The following is an 18,266-nucleotide window of genomic DNA, read 5'->3' on the forward strand; positions in this document are numbered from 1 at the left end:
GACTTGGGGTCATAGGATCACAGACTTAGAACCTTGAAGGGGCCTTGGAAGTGATCTAGTTCAGCCTCCTTATTTTATGTATAAAGAAACTGAGGCCCAGAGAGTTAAGGTTATACAGGTATTAAGTGACAGAGGACTCAAACCTAGGAAATTTCAAATCTTGCTCTAAGTTGTATTTGGTGCCAGAAGTATTTTCCCATTATCTTGTTGAAACAACTTTGAGATAAAAAGGGAAAAAAATGTTCCATGTTCTAAGGTATTGAAAAATGGCATTGGTTACATAGCAGAAATGATTTAATTGCAGATAATATTTTGAATTCAAGGGTGCTTTGCTTTACAGTCCAAACAAAAGAAAAACCCCACACACAACTCTCCCCAGAAAACCCAAACCCAAACAAAAAACCCAATGTTCCCAGAACCACCAGTAATGTGGAGTAAGTGGAGACCTTAATCTTAGGTAAATGATAGCACGTTGCTTGTCATTGGAGGTGGTTCATTGACCTGGGAGGATAGCTTTATTTTAATGAGCACCTTCCAGAGGCAGAAACTGTCTTTATAAGATATAGGGTTCCTTTCTATACGTGTGGGTAGGAATAAGTGATACAATTGACATGATAGAGATATTCCTCAAAAGCTGAAGAACATTAACTTAATATTTATATAGAATTACACCCCTCTCCCGTCTTTCCCCAGAGACTTTATTGAAAATACAGTACTTTGTCATTTCAAAGGGGTTAGGGAATTAACTTTTTATATATTAAAAAAGATGTATTCCTCCGCCCCTTTTCAGCTATTATGTAGTTAATACATCCAGTTTGAGGAAATATGAAAAGGAGAAGGATATTTTACTGTTCAGTATTGCTTTAATAGTAGAAACTACTCAGAATGGATAAGATTCCTTTTTTTTAAGAAAATCAAGTATGTGAGCTGAGATTATCTTTAAAATGTATATTTAATATTAAATTTATTTAGTATTATATATTTAACATTAAATTTAATATATTAAAATATATATTATATATTTAGAACAACAGAGCTGTTTCTGTTGCTTTTGCTACAACTGTTCTTTTCATAGATGCTGTACCTAAAGGAAGATTTTACATTCTTAGGTTTGGTTTTCTTTTGTATTTCTCTACTGGTGAAGTATCGATAACCTCTCTTAGAAATGGAATTTGTATGTGTGTTTGAAAAGGAACACAGTTCCTAATCACCTTTGTGAAATAAGCAATCAAAAATTGAATAGTAAACCATTCACATTAGCCCATCATATTCCTACTCTACCAAAGTCCACCTTGTGGCTTGGAGTTGACCCTAGGTTCTTAAGTCTAAGTGGAAGAGAAGCACCGGTAGGTCCTACCAAGAGGCATAGTTTTCAGGTTGTCAGAATTATGAGTTTGTCCTCTGGGGACAGCCTGGCCAAGTCTGGAGAGGTACCTTGCCTGGGTGGCTGCAAGGTGATGGAGTTTTTGGATGTGGCAGTCCTAGACTAGTTTCAAAGGGGTTACAATCTTCTGTTGGTGAAGGGAATACCTAAACCAATTCTTGGATTCTTGAACATCCTTAGTATTATATTTAGAGGTTATCATTGTTTTATTTAAATACATTAAAGGCCTTTCATTCTGCAAAGATTGTATGAAAAAAGATTGCAATAGTGTTTATGGTTTACTTCCATAGATACAAAGTGGATATTTCCACTGTTTTCACAGTGTACTTTTTCTTTCATTTTACTTGTCTTTTGGTCCTCAGTTTAGGGCTGAGAGGGACCTCAGATTGAGTCTAGTTCTTTAAAATGAGGCCTAGTGAAGTTAACTTGCTTTCCCAATGTCACACAAGGATTAAGAATGGCTTGAGGTGTTTTGGATATTAATTGGATGAGATTACAGAATTCTCATGCTGCATTCCCTTCCCCTTGTGATCCTGCAACACTGACCTCCTTGTGGTACCTTGCATATGATCTTCCATCTCCCTTCTCTGATCATTTCTTATGTTCTCCCATGCCTGGAATGCCTCCCCTCATCTCACCCTTGAGGTTTTCCTGGCTTCTTTCTGGTCTCAACTTCAAGTCCTGTCTTCCCAGTCCTCCTTAATCCCTATTACGGCCTTTTCTCTGAGGTACCTCAGTTGTTTATATGTACATGGTTGTTTGAATGTTATTTCCCCCATCAGACTGAGCTCCTTGAGAGCAGGGAATGTCTTTTTTACCTTTGTGTCCCTAGCTCTTAGCCCAGGGCCAGGCACATAGTAGATGTTTGGTAAATGCTAATTGACAGACAGTGTTTCTTTTAGTAAGACTTGTTTTCAGATCTTATTTAAAGTAGATAGATGCTTCTTTCAAAAATAAAAGAACACAAGCAATTAACTAAACCCTTAGCCTTTGAAAAAGTAGAGGCCAAGAAAAAAAAAGTTCATGTCCTTTTCCAAGTTTTGATACCTTTGAAATTTGTGTGTGTGTGCCTTGTTAGTACCAGCTGCGGGAACCTGGGCAAGACACTAAACTGCTTAATGTGCCTCACTTTCCTCACCTGTAAAAATGAGGGTTTTGGAATCTTTCTAAGGTCTCATCCAGCTGTAATCTAATTCTGATTGGCTTTATGTATGAAGAGATCTTTCTATACTCCCTTGTATTTGCAGGTTTAAAAAAAATTGCCTGTGGTAGGCAGGCATTTGGCTGCCTGGGATTATGAAACCAAGCATGGATTGACTTTGATCAAGGCACTGTATCAGTGTGAAACAATTCCAGTGCAAATTGGGAACTTGTTAATGTCCTTTTGAGTTGTTGGAACAACACGTCATTTATTTCTTGTTTGAACTACCAATTTCAAGATGCCCAAATTGAGGATTTGGAGTATCAGTTACATAGGTGGCTTTAGAAGGCTTATTCATTTATTCACCAAATGTTTTCAGTATTTAATTTGGTTGCTGTAGAGGAAAACAATATTTCATAGGCTTAGCATTAGCCCCTTATTTTTTTCAGCATTTTCTTAATCTGGGTAATGCCTGTTCTTCCCTTCCCTCCCCCTTTTCTTTCTTTTCCTTCAGTCTTGTTTGGTTTATTGGATTTATTTTTTTACTTTGGTTCTGGAACAATGACTAATGGTAGCTGATGATATATATATATATATATATATATATATATATATATATATATCATATATGAAATATATATCTGTGATATAGGAAATATGTTATATGTATCATAAAGCATTGCCATTAGTTCTTTTACATAAGAGGAAACTGAGGCTTAGGTTTAAGTCATAACTGAACCAATAAATGACTTGCAAACAACATTTCAGCAGCATTTTATAAGAAATATTTGACACTTTGTTCCATTTAAAAGCAAGAATCAAGTTGATGGTTGACAAGGTATCGAAAATTACTTTGACTTTTAAGGATTTTTTTATGGGGAGAAAAATTTCGGAATGAAAAATGAGTACTGCCTTTATGGTGCTATCACTTTTGAAAATGACCTTTAAAAATCTTCAGTTTTTTGTTTGTTTCATTTCTGGCTATATTGGTTCTAAATCTAAACACAAGCAATGTTTAGGATGCACAAGATAGTCTTAAAGATTTGATAACCTTACTATGAAGTTGACAAACATGGAAATTTTCCTTATGCAAAAAAAAAGATTTTGTATAGCACCATGAACCTTGATTTACATAGAACTCCTTACCCCACCAAGTAGATATTAAATTTAACTTGATAGTTCCAGTATTGCTTTTTCTTTTTCATGTCCCCTTCTGAACTTCCTTCTGCCCTTTTATTTTTTTTTCTGGTGTACTTCAAATGATTCATTGATGCTCTTTTTCTTTTGTTAGTAATTACTTATTATACTATGATTATTTATTCCTTATTCCTCCTCATAACATCTATCTCCCTTCTCCCCCATAAAATAAAAACTCTGCTATAACAAATAGATTCATGCAAAACAAATCAATACATTGGCCATGTTTGAAAATGTGTATCTCAGTTTGCGCTTTTAGTCCACCTCTCTGCCAAGAGATGGGAAGCATGATTCATCATCATCCTTCTGGAGTTAAGGTTGGTCATTGCATTGATCGTAATTTTTATGTCTTTTATAGTTCTTTTCCTTACAATATTGAAGTTGTATAAATTGTTCTTGTTCTCACTTCACTCTGCATCATTTTATATAAGTCCTCTCAGGTTTCTCTGAAGCCATTTAGTCACTTCTGATATATAAACTATAATATTTGATAAGTAGATAATGTTTCATTACAGATTCGCCATAATTTGTTTAGCCATTCCCCATTTGATGGGAATCCACTTTGTTTTCAGTTCTTTGCCACTACTACCACAACAAAATGCTGTGTATCTTGCCCTTGTATATCTGGTCCTTTTCCTCAGTCCTTGATCTCTTTATGGGATATATGACTAATAGTGGTATTGCTGGATCAGAGGACATGCACAATTTAGTGACTTTTTGGGTTTATTTCTAAAATGCTTTACAGAATGGTGCCACCATTTTACTCGGATTAACAGTACTTTAGTGTTCCTGTCCTTTCACAGCCCCTTCAATAATTTGTCATTTGCGTTTATCTTATTAGTGATTTGGAACATTTTTAATACGGTTGGTGATAATTTGCCTTCTTTGAGAATTGCTTAATTATATCTTTTGACCATTTATCAATTGTGGAATGGCTCATTATGTATTTGTATAAATTCCCTGTTATATCTAATGTTAGATTTATCAGAGAAATTTGCTTCAAAACTTTCCCTCTCAGTTAATCATTTCCCTGCTAATTCTAACTGCATTGATTTTGTCAAAAACTTCAATTTTGTGCAGTAAAAATTGTTCATTTTATCTCTCTGTTTAATCAAGAACTCTTTCCCTATCCACAGTTGCTAAAGGAATCCTTTTCTCTGTTCTTCTAAGTTGTTTGTGACCTGACCTTTAATAGCTAGGTCATGTATCCATTTGGAGCTTATTCTGCTATCATGGTGTGAGTTGTCCCAAACCTAGTTTCTACCTGACTTTTTTCCCGTTTTCTTAGCAGATTTTGCTGAATTATGAATCCTCATCCCAGTAGTTGGATTTTTGGTTTTATTGAACACTGCTACCATGCTTAGTTTCTTCTGGGTCTTGTCCTTTCTCTTTTTTAACTAGTACTGAATAGTTTTGATAATTACTGCTTTTATAGTATAATTTGAGATCTCCTAATTCGAGGCTTACTGCCTTCCCACTTTTAAGTAGTATTCAATCTGTGTCTTAAAAACCAATTACTAAAATTCTCACTTTTGAGACAAAGACAGAAAAGATAGGTTATTTCTTGATTATTTGCATGTCTAACAGGTTGTGTTGGGGATTATCTGTAGAGGGGCCTAAGAACCATTTTTCTGTTTTCATGTTAATGGTATGCCTCTAATGGGGCTCCATTAACTTGCCACTGATACTAGGGCTAGTACGCTAACATAACCAGGTGGATTATTTTCAGATAGCAATCATTAATGTTTAAGCTTTGACTCTAGTAGTTTGACGGAGGTTTCATCAAACATTTATTAAATGGTGGAAGTAGGGGTTGATAATGATTATGTTCTTTATCTGGTCATTGATCTCATGCTGTACTTTTCCAGCAGGTTATATACTATGCCTTGAAAGCATTCCCTCCTTTTCTTTAAGGGCCTGCTCAGCTGCCACTTCTTCCACGAAGCCTTCCCTGTTGTTCCCAGCTGAAAGTGATCTCTCTCCCTCAGATTTTCTTACAGTATTGTTTCTGGATCTCTGCCTTGCTCCCCCATTCTGCCTCATGTCATACTTATTTGTGTACTGTGGCTGCCTTACAACCAATAGTTCTTTTAAGGTGGGGGACTATGTCTTTTTCATCTTGGTATCCCCAGTGCCTAGCACGTTACCTGGAATATTACAGCTACTTAATTCGTATATGTTGAATTAATATTTTTAGGGATCACAAAACCTTTTAAGAATTTTAGAATTCTTGTTTCATGCAAAATATAATTGAAGAACTCCAGCAAAAAGGAAGAATTCACTTGAAAGTTAAGTATTTTTCTTAAGTAGAATTATGGGAAAAAAATCTGTTGAACCAATTTTTCTTAACGGACTGTTCAGCTAAAAGTTTTGGAAGGTCTCCATCAAGAAAACAGAGTTACTCATCCAAAAATGAAAACTGTGGGGAAGAAAGTTTTGAAGACTTGCTTTTGAAATATAAGCAAATTCAGTTGGAACTTGAATGTATCAATAAGGATGAAAAACTGGCTTTGAGTAACAAAGAAGAAAATTTGCAAGATGATGCTAAAATATTGAATTCTGAGGACCAAATAACTACAGAGAATGTCAGTATTATAAAGGACCCAGTAAAAGAAATACCTCCTGAGGAGAAAAAACAGGTTAAAACTTTTCAGGCATTTGAACTGAAACCTCTCAGGCAGAAATTGACTTTACCAGGAGATAAAAACAGATTGAAAAAAGTTAAAGATGGAACAAAACAGCTTTGCCTAAAATCAGAACCTACAGAATCCAGTCAAGGTAACTGAATTGAATATTTCATTTGTATGGTACCACTCTGATGTAATTTTTTGTTATTTTACTTTACAAAAATCAAAGGTTTGATTCACCTCATGTAATGTTATGCAAATGAAGGGTTGCATATTTGTTAAGAGGACCAGCCTAGCTAAATTCTTAGGGATTCATCAACATGTTGGCTTCAGGGTGACAGTTTTTCAGCCATAACCCTCAAAGACTTGTCCACTAAATAATAGAAGGTGTTGCAGTCTGTGTTGGTGGGATTGAAATCTACTCATCCCTGAACTATTAGTGTCATTTTAAAACAACTTTTTTTTTTAGGTCAATTTTAGTGTCCTAATTTGTTCTTATTTATAGGTTTTTGTATTGTATTTAAAAGTATGATTTATAGAAAACCTTAAAATGGAAACTTGTTTCAGTTTTGTTCCCCTAAATTTAAAACATTGAAGAATAGTTTTTAATTAAGAACTTAAAAGGTTTAACAACATTGTTGGTGATTCCCAGGTCATTTATCTTAGTCCATGTTTGCATCTGATGACCTTGGCTTTTGCGTATAATTGAATTGCAATATTTGACAGTTTCCATTTTGTTTGCAACTTGTTGTAGCCAGGCTTTACAACAGGCAATGGCAGTTTATATCATATATCATATATCATTTTAGAGATAATTTTTAGTAGTCTTGAAGCCTGCCCTAGATAGGTTGTGAAGGAAAGTCTTTTCCTCCCTGTTCTTTGGTGCTTATATGTTTAACTGATTACTTAGCTTCTAAGAGATGTAAGGTCTGAATGAATCTCTTCCGAGGTATTTGTATTTTAATAAAATCTTCAAAGGAATGAAGGAGGGGAGAGTAGAGTTTATTGACCCTTGCTCTATAGTTATGATACTTCTCATTTCCTATGCTTAAGTGTTCCATAATGAAGTATGCTTAATCACAATCCATGGGGTAATTGTTAAAAATGTTCTAAGGACTATTTCTGTTGTCTCTCTTCCCCTCTTCCTCACTCTCGCTCCCCCTCCTCCTCTCTCTCCCTTTCCCTTCCTCTTTCCTTCCCTCTCTTTCTTTCTCTCTCTCTCTCCCTCTCCATCTCTCTCCTTCTCCTTCCCCTTCCACCTCTCTTTCTCCTCTCTGTTTCCTTTCCTCCCTGCCTCCCTCCCCACCCCCCAACCTCCTTTGTGTGGTTTTGAGGTCTCTGAATTATACAGGGTGTCCCTAAGTCTGGACACATAGGCAAAATGCATATTTCAGAATATTTGGAGTATTAACAGACCTTAGGCCCCTTGACTTCTTTTCCTGGGGTATGCTAAAGAAGAAGGTGTACTCAATGAAAATCACAGATGCAGCATACTTGATTGAACACATAAAGAGTTAATGTGCTAAAATTGATGGCAATGTGGAGTTATTGCATCAAGTTCAAGTGAATCTTGCAAAGCGCATCAACCTTTGCATCACAAATGATGGAAATTGTATTGAAGATGTTATTTGTTAATATTCCAACTAAATAAAATGTTGTTGAAAATTTCATTGATTTCATTTCTTGAAAATATGCATTTTTGCATATATGTCCAGACCTTAGGAACACTACTCTGTATTACTTGGAGTAAGACCAACTTGAAGGGTTTTTTTTGTGGTCTCAGTTGACCTGTTTTCTATTACCTCACTTTCTATTCCTCAATTGCTTTAATGTTTTAAAAAGCTTAACAATTAGCAGTGCTACTTTAAGTACTTCCTCACATGGCATTCTTTATATAATTTCTTCTTCCTCTCATGATGTCCCAATATATTTAACAAAATGTACAGATAAATAATAAAGATATGCAAGCATTTGGACTTTTATCACAGTCCTCAGTGTGCTGTATGAAAAAATAGAAATGACAATAAAGGAAATATGAGAAGAGTAGCTGGACCTGACTAAGTATATACAGATAGGAATTCTGTGCAACACAGTTTTGGGACCATTGAGGGATTAGTTTCAGTTGAAAGAGGATTCCAAACTCTCAAGAGAAAGGCGACAAAAGACATTAGCAAAAAAAAAAAAGCCACCAAGAAAATACCAATAACTGGCCTACCCATATGGTTCCACCTTTACAAATTTTAAGAAAATAAAATTTGCATGCATTGATGTCTTAATGAAGGTTTGCCAAGGGAATAGACAGGCTTTTGCCAACTATACTGCAGCAAACCACATCATTACAGTCACAATTTAGTGAAGGGGTAGACAATACGAGATCCTACTGTGCTTATTATTTCTTGATTGTAAGAGGAACATTTTGATTTGGTGGAGCAAAAAGTTGCCTTAAAGTCTCTTCTAACAAGCTTTCTTCCATGCATAAATCAGTATCATATAAGATTCCTTGAAGCTTTAATAACATAGTTTCTTTGATACTTTCAGTTATTATCAGATGAGGCATAGATAAAAGTATGCTCACCAAAGGCATTGATACTGTCATGAAGGATGTCCAGCTAGATGATGAGCTTCTCTAGGTGTTCATGTTTGTGGATTAAATTGTGCTGATTGTATCAAGTGTTTTAATTCTGCAGAATATCCTAAATGAGATTCATAATCATTTGTTTGGTCTGTCTACACTGGAATAATCCAAGAGTTTATTTCCCAAATTATGATAGTAGGATGGACAAGCTATAGCAATCAGTATTAGTACATTTATCCTGGACACACCTTGCTAATGGACATTGACTAAGCAGGAGGAGCCAAATGGGCTAGATGGCTTTTAGGAGCTAACTTTTCTGAAACAGTCTCAGTTTTTTAACGTTCACGGTCTTCTCTTGAAGCCGCTGTTGCTCTGAGTGATGGAACCCTCTGAAGAATCAAAGTTGAGGGATGCCCTCTGGGCTTTGGAGGGGCTCATGGTGGGCATGAGTAGGCAACATGTTAACAACTAAGAATTAAAGAGAAGTAGTAGCATAAAAAAATCTAACCCAAGTGATGCCTGCATTGTTAACAAAATCTGCAATATTAGGAGATCTAGAGAAAGGCACATTGTCTGGGCCGATGTGCAGGAGAGGCCCAGATGAAGTATATTCTCCACTTCTGGACAATACGTACAACGTGCAGTGCATGAGATCACAAATTCGTTGAAATATCCAAACAGTGTGTAGTGCATGAGACCACAGACTCGTTGAAATATCCAAAATGCAACCGTATGAGGAAGGTAGTATGTTGTTATTCCCACTTCACAGATGAAGAAACGTCTTTAAAAACTTTTGTTGATGCCTTTAAAAAACATTTCTGCCATTCCCAACCTTGCCTTCCCCCACCTTCATAGAAAAAGCAGCACAATGGCCATGACTGATGCTTTGCCTCATTCTGCATGTATAGTCTACCAACTGAACGCTGAAAGGTGGAAGACAAGTCTCAGCAGTCCTGGAGAGTTGAGATTGGTGATAGCACTGAGTTCTGTTGTTTTTCAGGGATATTTTTTCTTTATGTCATTGCAGTGATTGTGTTAATTGTTCTCCTAGTTTTTATTTTATTCTCTAAAAGTCTTCAATTTCACTGAGTTATCTGTCATTTCTTATAGTGCCATGATATTCCGTTTTATGCATATACTGCAATTTTGTTTAGCCAGACTCTTAATCATTGTGTATGTGTTTGGCTTCCAGTTTTAAGTTTTACTCAATACTCTCATTAGAGCCAGAGCTGAAACTTCAAATCCAGGTCTTACCTCCCAATCCTCCTACGCTATCCATTTTATCTAGAACCCACAGTCTGTTAGTTGGGGTTGTGTAGAATAAATACTTAAATATGTGGAAGCAATGGCTAACACTTCATATTTAGTTCTTGAACTATTGTTAAATTGTACATTAAAATTCACCTTCATAGTTTCTAAAACTTAAAGCAGTTAATGATATTCTAAAGTTTTTCTATGGAATATTTTAGTTTTTTTAATCTAATGCTGCTTGGTTACTAGTCCATGTTCTCCTTGAAATAAATTTGATGGATTTGTTGCTAATGAGCAGTGCCCACATTAGTAGTGGAATCATGTTTGGAACACAAATGTTTCACCATCTGCTTCTCTGTTCTACCAGTTTACCAGAAATCTGGGCCTAATCCTGGAAAATCTGGACATGTGTGTGAATGAATTTAGATTGTAAAACTTTGCATTGTATCTACTTCTGCTGTATCTGCTCTGTGGATTAACGGAGGACTTTTCAAGATTTCAACTTAGTATAGTCTGTGAGTGAATTAAATGCTCACATTTTCAGGTGATAGTTTGTGTTAGTTTTGTTTCCTAAGTTTGTAAATTTGTTGTTCTGTGGTAATGAAGCCATCCTGGCCCCCTGTTCTGTCATCATTCTCCCCCCTCCCCACCAAACTAAGGTGGTTTGAGAGTACTTACTTTAAATCTAGATGTAGTTTTAGGGCACTTTCTCTTAAAATACAACAAAGTGGATCAAAATATTAAGATTTTAAAATTGACCAGTATGTATTGTAGTTTTTTTTTAACCTTTCATACTAGCACTTCCTTTTAAGTGATGAGAGAGGCATAAGAAAACATATTTGGCCCTTTGTTTTTATTATTGGTGTTAACTTTAATGATCCCATAGTCTTAATACTGGCATAGATAGCATCATTTTTCTGTAATCTTACTGTGTATAACTGAACATTCAGAAGTTGCTATCTTATTTTGAAGGATTAGAAGACAAAGAACAAAGTTTAACGAGAAAGATTAGCACTTCAGATCTCCTTTCTGAAAAGGTAAGAATTTTGCTTTGTGTGATTTGGAGTGATGTATAAGCATTATTTATTGGGCTATCTTTCTTTTGAGTCTTCTGAAAGAGAAATTCATAGTATTTCAAGAGAAAAAGGATCTCTGAGGCCAAATAGCCAACCCAAGTAATTAAACAGGAATCCTTTCTTGACAGCATCCCTGACAACAACTTGTCAAACCTCAACAACTTGATTTTAATTGGTCAGAAGTACAGATCAATATCTCATCATGTACATTGCACAAATGTGTGATGAATGCTTTGAGAGAGGCATAATTTTATTTTCCTTTCCATTAATTCTTATCTTTGCCTTAGCTCCATTTGGCTTATTATTTAGCTTGCTTACTTTGAAATGGACTTTTTTGGAAGTTGTCTTATTTTTTTTGTTGTTGATCTTTTAAATTTAAGACGTACCTGTCTGAGATTCTCACTAGTTAAAGAGGGGAGGTAGTTCTAGGGAAAACATAAATGAGCTCTAGAAAGGACTTTATTGCTCAAACTTTTTGTTGGTGCTTAATTATAATTTATTAATAATGCATTGTGGTGCAGATTATGTCCCTATGGAAATCTCTTATAACTCTAAAAACTAGAGCTTCGGTGATTTCCACTGAAGTCTTTGAGTTAGTAACCTATGTAAATGTGTTTTATGGAGCCTCACTTAGCTAGATACAAGATCTTGAACAAGTGAACCATTCTGGCCCTTTATTTCTTTTATCTGTAAAATAAGGGATTGGACTTAAGATGATAATTAAAATCTTTTCTAACTTAAAAATTCTCTAGGCCCAGTATGACTTCGTGGGGGGAGAAAAGAGTTTTGAGTATATTTGCAACTGCCATTGAAAGTTTTCTTCTGATAATTTTTCTAGCATTATTTGTGGACTAGGTCCAACAAGAAATACTTGAAGATATAAAGGCCTTTAAGAAATATTCACTTTCATTAAGCTCTCTTAATTTAGAAGGCTAAGTAATGCCTCAACTTGGTGCAGAGATGAAACTAAGTAGAGCACCTATTTTGGGGTTCTGCGTAATTCTCTAAGCTCTTGCCAGAACAAGCCAAAACATTGCGTTTATATATGATACCTGGAGTCTCAACATAAAAAATAACTTTTGTTTTGCTAATTCAGTAAAGGTTAGTTACAGAAAGTTGCTTGATCTTTAGGTGAAATAAAATAATGGCATTCCCTTTACTTTCAGAGGGGAGAGTCTAAGGCTTCCACAGCAGTTTGTAGAATATAAAAAAATTACAGCACAAGTGGAGAGTCAGTTGTTATGTGCTAATAACTAAATCAGAGTATTACTGTAGTTTTTAAAAATTTCCCCCAAAACTACACAAGATGTGCCATCTTCTTTATATTTGATAGAAGTATTAATGCCTTCCATTTGTGAAAAATTGTAAGAAGTCATTGCCAATTAATTTGCAAGATTTTTGAAAGAAAAATACTATAATGGTATGAATATAGGCTGGATTCCTAAAAGTGTGTGTGTGTGTGTGGAAATTGTAGGTATAAACAGAAAATACCATTGATTATAGTGTATACTCAGGCTTTATGTAAACCCGAGTTGGGTCTGTCTGTATTTGGAAGAAAGGCTGAGTATAAATACAAGATAAGATCAGAATTCTGGACAAACATAATCATCCTCAAGTGTTTGGAAAAATTTATTTTGTAAGGCAGATCAATTTCCTACATTTTTGAGTTGTTTTTCTGTGAGAAAATTGGGATTCCAGGGAAAAAAAAAGTTTTCCAATTGTTCCAGGTCCTGTTAGACAAGATGTCTTTAGGATACTTGGGAAAGGAATTTATTACATGCAATGGAATGGTGTTTGGGCTTACCACTGTTAGTGGCATCTGACTTTAGTAGCAAAACACGTTTCCTATAGTTCATAGGCCATAGAGCTAGAAAAGGGCCTTAGACATTATCTAGTTTAGTTTTTCTTTTTCCAGAGGAAAGATACTGAATCCCAGAGAAGTTAAGTGACTTCGTGTCATAGGTAGTAGCAGGACTGAATTTGAAATCAATTCTTTCCTTATTATAAACCAAATTTTTAGACCTAAAAAGAAAAAGTGAATTTTTAAAATGATATCAAGGTAGGTATTTGCATGTAGGATGATGATTTATTCAAGTTTGAAAATCCGGGTGAGTTATTGATAGGTATTTTTCTCTACTGGTCTTGAAAAAAGTGCCATCTTTCAGATTAGTGACTTACAAAATGAGGAAATCAGTGATTAAAACTGATCAGGAAGCAGTTTTTTATTTCTTACTTAGGTGCATAAGTTTTTTGGGATATGTAATGTAGGTCTATAAATTCTTTTTCCTTTTTTTAAACTTGTAAAAGAAATTTAAAATGTAACAGGAAAATTATGTTCTTAAAGTTAGCATTTTTTAAAAACTATATTTGAGTTTTTCTTTGTAGGAAATTTCTTTAGCAGAAATATGTACAATACAGATTAACCCTTTCTCTGCAATTTTAAAAGTTTTAGTTTAAGCTGGGTAGGGCACTGAGAGGTGGTGGCTAAGTGACTTGCCCAGAGTCGTTTGGCCCTATTCGTTGAGGTTGGACTTAACCCAGCTCTACCAGACCAGCACTCTTATGTCATGCCGCTTCTCTGTTTGGATTACTAAGGCTTGTAATGTGATGTGGAACCTAAATATTTTGCTGGGATAGGTGATTTTGTGGCGTTAACAGTGAATTTCTCACTTTCTCCCCTTTCTGCTTTCTTTGAAGCTGCCAGCTGGGGCACATGTTCATATCAATCTTCCGGGGGGAAGGGGAGTGCAGTGACAGCAGTGACAGGATTGGGGAAAATCTGACTTCCCTTGGTAGCACTTTGAGATCTGCTTACACTTGAAGAGTGACAATAATTGTGGTAGCATAGTAGCCGAAGACTTGGAATTAAAGGGTTCCTTTTGAGAGGACCTCTAACCTTTACTTACCTTTACCACCTTCTTTATTGGTATCCTCTAGAGACTTTTCTGGTGTTTTTACTCCTTGCTCCTCTCCATGTGACACTGGTGTCCTTGCTCTCCCTTAACATGTACTCCTATCACTGACTGTGAACATTTTCACTGACACTCCTTATGCCTGGACTTCTCTCCCTTACCACCTTACCTCATTGCTTCCTCCCTTGTCTTTCTTCTGGTGCCAGTTAAAATAATACTTTTTGCAAGAGTTCTTTGTTGATCTCTGTTAATGCTAGTACCTTCCTTTAAAGACTCAAATCTCCAATTTATCCTGTTTATATCTCATGCATACATAGTTGATTAGACTATGAGGACCTTGGGAGCCAGGGACTGGTTTTGTTTTGTGTTTACCTTCCTTTGTGCTTCCAAGCACTTAATGAAGTACCTGGCACATAAGTAGGTGCTTAATAAATGTTGTCTTGACTTCTTAGCTGTTTTTTCTGTCTGATACTATAACAGCTATGTTTTGGCTCATCTGAGAATGCAGAGTAAAATTTTGTTTTAATTTATTTCTTCAGCATTTTTTTTGACTTATTACACTTAGTTTGGGGGTCCTTGACTGGTTTTTTTTCCTTTCCTGCTTTTTGCTTGGTTTCATTTAAAAAGCCTAAATCAGGGTGAAATATTCTTATTGCATATAATTTAATTTTCCAGTTTTTTGATTTAAATTTATATTGTACATACAAAACATCCTGAAACAGCAGATTTCTTGGAATTTGTATTTGATGTTGCTTAAAGGTAGACCAATAAGTTGGAATATTTAGAAAAATTTCTTTACCTTGAAACAGTTAAGCTTTTGGGGTGTGTGTGGATGTTGGGGGATAGGATAGTGGCAGCAACGTTTTGAAATGTTAAAAGAAATTTTATAACTGCATCTTTCTTGTTTTTAAAGAAACTTGGAGAAGATGAAGAGGAGCTCTCTGAGTTGCAGCTTCGCTTGCTGGCTCTTCAGTCAGCCAGTAAAAAGTGGCAACAGAAAGAACAGCAGGTGATGAAGGAAAGCAAAGAGAAGTTGACGAAGACGAAAACAGTTCAGCAAAAAATTAAAACCAGCACAAAAACGCATTCAGCCAAAAAAGTTAGCGCTACAGGTGATTTTATTTTTACATAAACATCTTTTCACTGAATTGTTAAGTGATTAAGTTTGCCAGATGTCAGTTTACAGAATATGTGACAGACTCACTGGGTCACAAGGAGGTTACACAGCGGTCTAAAAAGTTGAGGATTTAAAAGGGCACTAAAGTACATAATGTTGGTAGCCCATTTTTTTTTTAAACTCTGAAAAGCTCCTAAACAAAATTCACTTCTATACATAGAGGTACTTAAATATTTTTCAATCAAAAAATATTTTAAAAATAATTTTCTTCATTAAAGCTAAACAGGCCTTGAGAAAACAGCAAACAAAGGCATGGAAGAAACTACAACAGCAAAAAGAGCAAGAAAGACAGAAAGAGGAGGATCAGAGGAAACAGGCTGAAGAAGAGGAGAGAAGAAAAAGAGAAGAGGAAATCCGGAAAATCCGAGATCTCTCAAATCAAGAAGAGCAGTACAATCGGTTCATGAAGCTAGTAGGGGGAAAGAGGAGGTCAAGAAGCAAAGTAAGGCATGATCAATCTTGGCAAAAGAGGGGTTTCTGGCCTTCTCAAGAACAGAAGACCTCTACTAACCCTTTAACGTGCCTACTACTAGTGTCCTGCATTTGCAGGTATAGGCCAGCAAGATTAACAATGTGTTGCATTTGCTAGACTGCAGGGAAATGGAGAGATGGAAAGGAAGCTTTTTCAAGAAGGGCTAAAGATTAGAATGGGTTAAGAGAAAACAAGGAAGAAATGTTATTAATGTTGGATTAGAATTTACATAAGGAGGCTGTACTGTTTTCAGTTTAGCTAGAGACCAGCCTTGGAAGGCATGAATGTATGGGATGTTTCTGTTGCAGAGAGTTTTGACTTTACAGTTGTAATCTTTTAGATTTGCATCTTAGTGTTTGTATATACATATGTATATATACTGAGTGGCTACCCAAATTTAATTAAAGCCGGTGAAAAACTTGTGTTTTACTAAATTTTGGCTGGTGTCGTGAGGAAAACAAATTTCCTACAAAATATTGACAAAATGCCATTCGTTATTAAAAACTCAGATTTAAAACCAACAAGTGTTTTTTTAAAGTAGATATATATATATGTATATATATATGTATGTATATATGTCTGTATATACACACACACAATTCAAATTTCACTAATATTTTTTGTTCCTAAGGAATTAGAATTGTTGAAGTTATATTAGCTTAAACTTAACTTTCAAAATTTAGTATTTAGAGAAGAAATAAACTATTGAGTTATTAATTTTTGATTGAGCACACAAAGGTTAAAGTCTTAATCATATAATAGTCATTTCATTGTAAAGAAATGTGCAAATTAATCTGTGATTTTTGAGAACTTTGGAGAAATTTGCTAAGAGCCCTGGCTCTAGAGGTAGTTGAGCTGGCTTCAAGTTCTATCTCTGACACTCCTTGGGCAAATCGCTTAAATCTTCTGTCTCAGTTTTCTCATCTGTAAAATGAGACTGAGTAGTCTTTTTTAATCATTTTAAGCTTTTGATCCTATGTTCTGATTTAATGTAGTTCTTACTGATCATGCTTTTCAAAGTGTAACCCACAATATCCTTGTTATTAAAATGTATTCTCTTTAAATTACGGAAAAGATGCATGTCTGATGTAGTTCTCTGTTCCTACTTACTGCCTCCTCCTAAATATTTGTAGCTATTTCATTATTATTAGTATTTTATTTTACCTGTATATTTTACCTAGTGTGTCTATATGTATATACAAAATATATACATATTTTATTTAAGACAAAGGCATTTTAAATGTGTTATAAATTGAGCAAAGCTTTCTCTTATGTTTAGTCTTCAGATACAGACCTGAGGCGATCCTTAGATAAGCAGTCTATTGATAGTGCTGGAGGCATCTATCAGTATGACAATTATGAAGAAGTTGCAATGGATACAGATAGTGAAACTAACTCTCCAGGTAAAGACATTTTTAAAATTGGCTCTTGCACCTTTGAAGTACAAAACAGAAAATTTTTATTTAACCAAAAATTTTGAAAGGAAATGCAGTTACTCAAAATCAGTCTTCAGTGGGTTAGTATAACCAGTAGGACTTTCAGCACTTTCTAAAGACATCTTTTACTTGAAAGCAACAAATGTTTTTATATGTTGTCCCAATATTCAATAATTCCTACTTTCACTTGGGTTTAGTTGTGTTTGAGCCAAAGGTAAGAAACTTCTTACAAAGAAACCAAAGGATCGTGCCAGATAGTTGAACTGCTGTTTAGAGGAGTACCCTAAGAGAGACAGATGTGAAAGTCCATTTTAGTTTTTAATTCTCATTTTAATTAAGGCCTATTTGCAAAATTCTGTCAAACAATTGCTATACGTTTAGAGTACTTTTTACTTCAGTTCATCAAGAGAAGACTGTTCTTTCTAAGTCCAAAGCCAATAGAATAGACATTTGTGGTTGTTTAAAAATATTTCCTACTGGTATTTCTGGATCCTGTTAGATTTTTGTATCCTGAGGATAGATGTGGAAATGAGAACTCAGAGCCTTATTAAACTATGTGATTGCCCAAAGTCACATAGCTAGGAGGTGGCAGATTTGGAACTAAAGAGTTTGATCTTTAAACTCCTGTTCTGGGGCTCTTCCCATTAGGCCAAGCTAACTCCCTTTCACCTGTTTAATTCCTTGGCTTCTTTCAGTCTAGTGAAGGAAGGAGCATGTTTGCTGGAATACTGTTCTTCTGTGACATCTTTCTGATATGCTCAGGGTGGTATTTTTTTGTCTTTTAAGGAAAAAAAAGACAACAAATAAGACGATTTTGTTACTAACTACTGTCATTGTTTACTACCCCTTTAATGTGGAGCTATGTAGAGAGCTGAAGTGTTCATTTTGCATATGTTTTTTTGAGAGCCTACAATGCTAGGAAATGGATGGATATAAATAACACAAATCTTGTCCTCAAGTACCTTAGTCAAATGGGGGAATGATGGATAGAAATAACTAGTGGAAAGAATGAATACAA

General features: G+C 35.2%; 1 protein-coding gene across 2 annotated transcripts in view; it reads left to right on the forward strand.

Annotated features, from left to right (window-relative positions):
- ZFC3H1 (zinc finger C3H1-type containing) overlaps positions 1-18,266 on the forward strand; it is a 65,312-nt gene that overhangs the window by 4,080 nt on the left and 42,966 nt on the right. For both annotated transcript variants that reach the window (XM_036759420.1, XM_036759421.1), the window contains exons 2-6: positions 6,084-6,500; positions 11,148-11,212; positions 15,077-15,275; positions 15,559-15,782; positions 17,092-17,215. In XM_036759420.1, coding sequence (XP_036615315.1) covers positions 6,084-6,500; positions 11,148-11,212; positions 15,077-15,275; positions 15,559-15,782; positions 17,092-17,215 — 1,029 coding nt within the window. The remainder of the gene's footprint in view (positions 1-6,083; positions 6,501-11,147; positions 11,213-15,076; positions 15,276-15,558; positions 15,783-17,091; positions 17,216-18,266) is intronic.

Source organism: Trichosurus vulpecula, chromosome 5 (assembly GCF_011100635.1).
Source record: "Trichosurus vulpecula isolate mTriVul1 chromosome 5, mTriVul1.pri, whole genome shotgun sequence".
NCBI classification, from domain to species: Eukaryota; Metazoa; Chordata; class Mammalia; order Diprotodontia; family Phalangeridae; genus Trichosurus; species Trichosurus vulpecula.